The following is an 8,449-nucleotide window of genomic DNA, read 5'->3' as shown; positions in this document are numbered from 1 at the left end:
CCCCAGGAATGATGAGCTCACATTCCATTCTGATTCCCATGCTGTGCGGGGCTGTGGGGCTGCCGCCCCTGTGGCCCCTCGCTGCCCGGACACCAGATCTGGCTCGTTAACGCGCCTGGAATGAGCCGGAGCCACCGCTCAGCTGGCAAGCACAAGGGCATACTTGGATTCCCAGGTTGGAAGATTATCTCATTCAGGCACAGTTCTCCCAAAGATATATAAGTGCAGTGAGCGTGGTGGTCCCCAGAGCCCAGCCCTGGGAGGTTTCAGCCACACAGGAGCACAGCCTCGGATCACAGCAAAGATGACGATGATGATGAAAGTAGAAGAGCTGGTAGGTGCAACCTTCTTTCATTTAATCACAATGAATTATTTTCTAGACTGTCATTGGACCAGCAGAGAAAGACAACCTTTGTGGATCACTGATTTAGCAGTTTACCAGTACTGCTGTGCTCTAGGGGCAAACCCTTATATACTGTTTGTTATATTATTATATTTTCATTTTAAGTTTTCCTTGGGAAAGGGTCTCACCACAGATACAACTATAGAGCTGTTTGGATTTGGCATCACAGCACAGTTCACCAGGAAAAGATCAACCAAAAGTTAGCTACTTATTTGACTCTGTCCTTGATTTTAATTCATATATATATTTTAGAAGCCAATAATTTTATGATCACACTAAGTAATTCCTATATAATAAGGGACTGGGACAACATATTAATGCTTGGAAACGACAGTATTTTATAACACTACATTAGCAGCTTAATAATAGTATTGTTTTCTAATAATAAACTAACAGTTCCCACAGCCACTGCTGTTCATGATGTAGAAGTCTTTGAAAAATTAGGTCTAGACCACAAGTAATGGGACATTCCACTGCAGGATTCAGACTAAGAATGTCTGATCTGATGGAGAAACTGGGAAAACAGGAACGATTCAGTAAAACACTGCACTTGTTTTCCCAGATGGTTAAGATACAACTGCCTAAGCAGTTAATGCTGTCTTAAATTCTTTGGCAAGGTTCTCAGTTTCTTCTGCATTAGACTCTATAACAAATATAATTTTACAAGGTAATCAAAGAGAAAGGCAGTCTAGGCCACACGAACCACTCTCAAAATACACATCTGCCTCTACTAAGTTTAACAAGTTATCTCTTCATACACACTTACTTGGCATCAGAAATACTTCTGAAAACTATTGAAAATTGTGCTGCTGCACAGCACCACAAAGCTTCTGCCATTCTGCTATGAGTGGGACTTTGGTACTGACAGCAATGGATAAAACCAGCCTTGAAATCCCTCAGCAACCTGATTTAACTGCATGGGAGATGTGCCCCAGCCAGCTGCATCCCAGCTAAGCCAGGCACAAGCAGAATGGCCTGTCCTGTCTGTCACACACTGAGAGAGGGCAGGAATGAGGTACAAGCAGCCCTAAGCAATCCATGTGTCCAGGTGGCGGCTACTGCAGTCAAGAATCCATGGATTATATTTTATCCTGTTTGCATTTACAGGTGACTGGGAAGAAGGTGGATGATAAAGAGACTGGCAGCTTCCTCCCTGAGGACTTCAAAAATGGAGAGTATGAAGCTGCTGTAAGATTAGAGAAGCAGGAGGACCTAAAGACAGTCCCTGAGCACTCACTGACCCGAGGTGATCTGGATTATGAGAAGGAGAAAAAACTAGAAGCAGAGGTAGGCTCATGGGTTTTCCGCTTGGATTTTTATCATCATGTGTGCATTTCCTGCTGCAGTCCTTGAAGTTCTGCCTCTCTCCAAGTTAGAAATGCATGGTGAGCTAGAAAACCCCTTGGGAGACCACCACGAAAGGAGGTTGGTCTAAAGTCCACTGAAGACCACAGAGATCTGCTCACCTGTGTAGCCTGTGGGTGCAGGCAGTAACACTTTGAGGCAGAACCTCAACCACCCCTACAGTGCCTGCCTGAAACCCTGAGAGCTCCTGTGCCCAGGGGTCAGCTGCTGCTGGCTGTCAGTGTGGGGAGAGCAATCAGAGCCAGGGAGACACCTTCAGCTGCACACCTAATGACTGCTACCAAAATAACTAACCCACCAATAACATGAAAATGTTCTTTTTATGAAAACAAGGCATTACATTTACTAGCACATTTGGGAAGAACTGTTACAAATGAAACTTATACTAGTCTACAGAAAAGTACTAATTTCAATTCCTGGAGCATGACAATTCTCCCTAGATCCTTAAGAACTGATGTTTTCCCCCCCAATAACACAGTAGCTGTAATAGCTTTAATTTTCTTTTCTTTGTGAAAAAACAATGAACTGGTCTGAAAATTTAAAGGGATTTGGAAATTATAAAGTGTAAGTAGCAGGGGAAATAAGACTTTATTCTAAAACATGAAGAGTGAGAAAGTCAGTCTCAGAAACATTAGAATAAAAACTACTTATTAAACTTCAACAGAGATATTACTGGCTACAGAGGTTTTTTGAGTTCCTTCAAAGCAGGTTCCTAAAAACTTAGTGGGTTTCCAGTTATCCACAGTCAGCATAATTATTTTCCATTAGGCCAATGACCTGCAGACCAAACCACAAATGCAGAGAACAATAAAAAGAAGCAGTGGAAATAACTTGAACAGGAACTCACTTGACAAAACTGTATAACCTATGACCACGTACCAGTGTATTCACCCTGAATCACTCCATGGGACAGAATCTGTCATCTGTGTTCACCCCAAGTTAGCCCCTGTTTGTGAATCTCCTGAAGCCAAGGACACCTTGTGGGATCTCAGTTCAGGCAACACACCAGCCCTTGATGTCAGCAGTGCCCCACACTGACTTCATGCACAGATGCTTTTTACAAGCAGGTAGGGACAAGTCTTAAACGTTTCTTGAACTGCCCCATCAAGGACACTGAGGACATTCTTTGTGGCTTCCAAAATGTACAAACACTTGCGGACTGAAATGCTAAGATCATTCTAAACCTTGTTCTTCTCTTGAGTGTTTGTTTTTAAGCAAAGATAATTAAGTTCCAATAATTTAGGGGCTGCATCATTAAAAAAAAAGTGATTAAAGAAAATCACTTGGTGGAAGTCAGTTGAAACTTCAGGAGCTTTCCAGCTTTCATAAGCTGCACAGGAGATTTTTTTAAATTGTTGTGCCAGAAGAGACTGTAGTGCTGCTCTGACTCCTGGCTTAAATTCATGTCACAACATACAGCTCATGAAGAAGTTAGGAAGAGGTCTAATGGTACATGAAAAACTATAGATGAGGTAGAATTTCTCATATAGTTAGCAACTTATTGTAACAGTCAATTAGTCCTCTCTGAAAAAAAAAATAAAACATTTTATTTCAAAGTTCATCCAGTCTTACTTGAATTGCTGTCCTGCCACTCTGAAAGGGAGAGGTGGTCACACAGCTCAACTTGCTCCTTTCCCTGATTTGTTCCAGCTGAAGAAGAAGAAATTACAGGCCAGGTCAAAACTTGAAAATTTGGAGGATCTTGAAAAAATTATTGAGCTGAAGAAGAAGAAGAGATGCAAGAAAGTGAAAGTGCCTGTTTTAAAGAAGCCTGAACCAGAAGTTATTGTAAGTTACTTCAAAGCAGCTTTTTCTGGGAAAGTATTTATGGGGGTTTGTGCCACACACATTTATGTTCTCTATATTCTTTCCTTCAGACAGGACCTGTGGATATTCCCACATTCTTCAAAGCTGCACTGGAGAATAAATTGCCAGTAATTGAAAAATACCTGTCAGACAAAGGGGATCCAAATGTCTGTGATAAGGTACTGTCTTCTTCCTAATGCAAATCCTGCTATAGAAGAGAACAAAAGTAACTTTTACCATGAGGTTTTGTAGATTCCACCCTCATGAGAGGCAAAAAAAGGGTGGGGTAAAGTAAATAAATGCTGGAAGTTCTGTACATCAAGTTTTCTAGTGGCCACTGAGACCATTCAAAATCATATTACCTCAAAAGATTCTTTATATTTAAAAGAAGGCTCTTGGTGCTCAGGAGAACATGATTTTCTGTAAAAGGTGATCTTCCAATGCTATGGAAAAAGAGATAAGAAATTTTTCTGCAGAACAACAGAAATAAGTGGCTGCCCTCATACTCCATGATGCATGAGCTGCATTTCAAATCACAGTGTAGCATGTTGGATGGGGAACTCAACAGGCATAACTTTAAATCTGGGTACCATACTGCAGATACTTCTCCCATCCTTTAAAATGCTGGGTAGGCAGCTCTCAGCTATCTGGTTGCTATTAAAATTTAGCAGATTTCAGGTCTCAAAAGCTCTTTAAAGGGAACCAGCATGGAGTATGTATTTGCCATCATCCTAGGGAGGGTGGGAGAAGAGATTTAAAGATCTTTTGTGCCATATGTAATATCTAACTTTGCACCGCTTCAATTGCCAGTTCAAACGCACTGCGCTGCACAGGGCGTGTGCTGAAGGACATCTAGAGGTGGTGAAGAAGCTGGTGGAAGCTGGAGCCCAGCTTGAACAGAAAGACATGGTATGCACATCCACTCACACCTCTTCCCAAAAGCTGCTCATTGTTTTAGAGTTGCCAGGAGAACCATTTATAGAAGTGCTTCTTACAGAGGAGGAGTACTAAAAGGCCTTGCAATGCCCTTGAAGTTTATCCTTCAAATAACATTGTTGAGAAGAGGTTTCAGGAGGGAGCATCTGCCTCCCTGTGCCAGAATGGTTGCTGGAAAACACAGAATGCTGGCCAGCAGAGTGCCACAAGCAAGAAAGCCTGGGGAAGGGTAGGGTAGGAGAGCTGAGGTCAGGCTGTCCCACGCAGGTCCCCAGGGTCAGCAGGAGCACCAGGATTTCAAAGCTGTGCCTGGGAGAGCCCCCTGCTCCTCTGCCACAGGGGGTCCGGAGCGCCCACACAGCTCCTGCAGCCATTCGCTGTCTCTGCTGTTCCTTTGCTCCTCTGCCCTTTTTCCCTGGCTGAACAGTTGGCACTGCCAACCTTGCTCCCCCTCGCTAACCCAGCAGGGCTCCCAGAGGGTGAGGAAGAGGAGGAATGACAGGCAGAGTGTGAGCATCAAGGGACTCCTTCCAGCACAGCTCAGGGCACAGATGCTGAATCTTGTAGAGGAGAGGGGTTTTAACTCACTTTGTGGACTTGCATAACATGGGGATTTGTTTGTTTTTAAAAGAGAACTATTATTTCCCTTGAGTTTAATTTTCTATGCATTTTAGAACCCAAAAGGCATTAAATAAAAAATATTGACTAGCACATACCAGCCACATACCAGGATAAAGGTAACTTCTAAGCTCAAGGAATAAACAAAACACATCCTCTTTCACAGCAGCATTGCCAAGATCTGTCTTTAGGAGTAATAAGCAATGAATGTGAAGAGCGAGAAATTCACAGTACTGCAGAAATTAGGGCAAAATAAGAAAAGCTGCTACTAGAAACAATTTTTTTTTACTAGAAACTGTAATCACTGTGTGATCACAGTGAAGTGCTCTAGGTTAAATCACATAAAATTAATTTGGATTATTTGGTTAAAATAGTGGTTTTTTTTAATATAATGATGTATTAAAATACTTTAAATTTCTTTTTCCTATTAAAGCTCCATTCTACAGCTCTGCACTGGGCATGCCGGGGTGGAAATCTGGACGTTCTGAAATTCTTACTGGACAAAGGGATAAACATAAATGCAAGAGACAAGGTAAGTGCTTCTGGAACTCTGCAGCTTTTTAAATTTGAGACAAAGAGCTGGCCCTTACTCCCAGAAGAAAACTTCTGGCAGCTGTTTTTGAAGCAGCTTTCCCCTGTTCCATGCCACTGACCATCTCCTGCCCTGCCCGCAGCTGCTCAGCACGCCCTTGCACGTGGCTGTGCGGACAGGTCGCTACGACTGCGGGGAGCACCTCATCGCCTGCGAGGCCGATCTCAACGCCAGGGACCGGGTAAGCACCGGCAGCTCTGCCCTGCCGCTCCGCCAGCACCGCCTGCCCGCGCAGCTGCCCGGCCCGGAGCGGCCCCAGCGGCCGGGGCAGCACCGGGATCGGCCGGGGCAGCACGGATCGGCGGGCAGCACCGGGATCGGCCGGGGCAGCGCCGGGAGCGGCCCCAGCGGGCCGGGGCAGGGCCGGCAGTACCGGGAGCGGCCCCAGCGGGCCGGGGCAGTACCGGGAGCGGCCCCAGCGGGCCGGGGCAGGGCCGGCAGTACCGGGAGCGGCCCCAGCGGGCCTGGGCAGTGCGGGACTGACTGTTCTGACGCCGTTCTGACGCCGTTCTCTGTCTCTCCAGGAAGGGGACACGCCAATGCACGACGCCGTGAGGCTGAACCGCTACAAAATCATCCGGCTTCTGATCCTGCACGGAGCAGATCTGACTCTAAAGAACTGCGTAAGTAACAGCACAAAATCCAAGTAATTTTAAAATAAATTTCCCACCACAGCAAGGTGTTGAGACCGATAGAGACTATTTTGAATAGACTTAATTAGATCACTTCAGAGCTACTTAAAGCAAAGCTGAGACAGGGAAAGGGTGGGTAACTTGAGGGTGGTCAGCAAAAAGAGGAAAACCCAGTACCTCTTTTAAAACCAGAACCCACTATCTGCTACTTAGACAACATCACACCTGTGATTTAATTTAATTACTCATGTAATGAAAAGATGCAATAGACAGGACACTTACTCTGCACAACTCCTGGGCTTCAACCACCACTGAGACAAGGATCTTAGCTTGCAAGAGAAATCCTTCTGTTAAGCCCACAGGTGAGGGCCAGCCCCAGCACTAGAGCTGGAGGACTGGGGTTAGCCTTACAGCCAGCCAACAAATCCCCGTGGCTGAGCAGAGACAAGTGCCACACCTGGCTGTGCTCACAGCCACTGCAGCAGCCGTAGCATTGCTTGAGCTCTGTGACCACTTAGTAAATACAGCATTTGACAGATCTTTTCTCCCTAATCCAAACCTAGCAGCAGTAGCACGGGTTTTACCATTGCCAGTCAATATTTTTGACTGACAACCAGTCAAAACCCCAGGGGACCAGGAGGAAAACAGTCACTGGAGCACTCAGTACTTCCTACTCTCTGCCCACCTCCCTGAAGTGTGGCTGCTCTGGCATTATCCCTCATCAGAGTATGACAGTTATGGAAGGTGCAGCCCCAAAGGCCAGAGACTTGCCCTCTCAGACTTTGTCTGCACACAAAAGTTGGTCCTACTTAATTCCTGTGGCTCATACCGGAGTTAAACTCTTACCTGAATTCTGCATTAAGTGAAAGAGTGTCTTACTGAGATTGCACCTAAATATATTTCTAATCACTTGAAACTAAAACAAAAGGAAGACCTGCATGTTCTGCTGGTCACAGCCTTTGCCTAAACCCACTGAAACCCAGGCAGTCTTCATCATGGGTCTGACCAGGACTGGGACTAGATCTGTAGAGCAGAAATACTCTGATCCCAGGGGTGCAAGAATAAGTCTAAGCCTGTGTATGCAGAAGGGATTCACATCACGCAGATGCACTGAACAAGTATTTAGGAAAGAACAAGGACTTGGCCATCACTGGATGAAATCAAATATTTCTGTTTCTTTTAACCAGGAAGGGAAAACTCCTATGGATCTTGTCCTTCAGTGGCAGAATGGCACCAAAGAGATATTCAACAGCCTGAAAGACAATTCCAAAAAGAATGCCCATCTAGGTAAATTCTGAAGAAAGAAACCAGACCATGCTCTTTTTGCTGCTTTGAAACGCTTCCCACAAACCTGGATGAAAATGTCCTTGAACATCTATTGAAAATATTTATGGCACCGGATTATTTGAGGTGTCTTCACTGAAACTGCAAGAAACCTGCAAAGAAATTATTTTAAAAGACAGGTTGAGTGTTAAAATTCCACTAGCTCTAAAATGGCTTTATTTATTTTTATTTATTATTTATTTATTTAAAAGTAATTTTTAATGATGTTATTTAAGCTTTTTTTTAATAGGTGCAATTGGTCTAAATGCAATTTTTGCCAGCAACATAAATCCTTTGGTCTTAAATGGCAGAATTTTCAACTATAGTAGCAAGTTTTCTCAAGCCTTCCGATAGCTCTAAATAGCAAATACTTGCTCTAAATAGCAAATACTTGAGACTGTTGCCTTGTCTCACTACTAAAATAACCTGTGAATTGAGTGGTGGTATGTGGAAGAGCACTGGAAGGAGGTGTACTGAGGTGCCAAGAGGATTTAATGAAGCAGTTGAGTAATGGTGTTTACACAGGGTTTCGCAATCGTGGTTGATAACGAGCTCGAGGACAGAGCTCCTACCCCCATGTACCCCTTTGGACTGAAGGATTCAGATGTAATGTTGTGAAGGTGAGAGGAGACTGTATCAGGGAAGTGAATTTTTTAAAAACTAGACTACTACAAAGTATGATGATAGAAGAATGCAAAATCAGATTATGTATATTTGTAAATTTGTACTGCTTTTTCTGTACATTTTGAACTGACCCATTTCAGAATAAATTAA

The 8,449-nt window shown here is 44.1% G+C and overlaps 1 protein-coding gene across 1 annotated transcript; it reads left to right on the top strand.

The window, feature by feature from the left end:
- Window positions 1–259: 259 nt before the first annotated feature.
- ANKRD1 (ankyrin repeat domain 1) lies at window positions 260–7,772 on the top strand. The gene is made up of 9 exons (XM_030951453.1): window positions 260–334; window positions 1,511–1,690; window positions 3,419–3,556; window positions 3,646–3,753; window positions 4,385–4,483; window positions 5,562–5,660; window positions 5,803–5,901; window positions 6,245–6,343; window positions 7,540–7,772. The coding sequence occupies exons 1-9, from the start codon at window positions 305–307 to the stop codon at window positions 7,648–7,650; spliced, it is 963 nt and encodes a 320-aa protein (XP_030807313.1). The 5' UTR covers window positions 260–304; the 3' UTR covers window positions 7,651–7,772.
- Window positions 7,773–8,449: the final 677 nt, after the last annotated feature.

This window comes from Camarhynchus parvulus, chromosome 6 (genome assembly GCF_901933205.1).
Source record: "Camarhynchus parvulus chromosome 6, STF_HiC, whole genome shotgun sequence".
Taxonomy (NCBI): Eukaryota; Metazoa; Chordata; class Aves; order Passeriformes; family Thraupidae; genus Camarhynchus; species Camarhynchus parvulus.
This window is presented reverse-complemented; position numbering and strand designations above follow the sequence as displayed.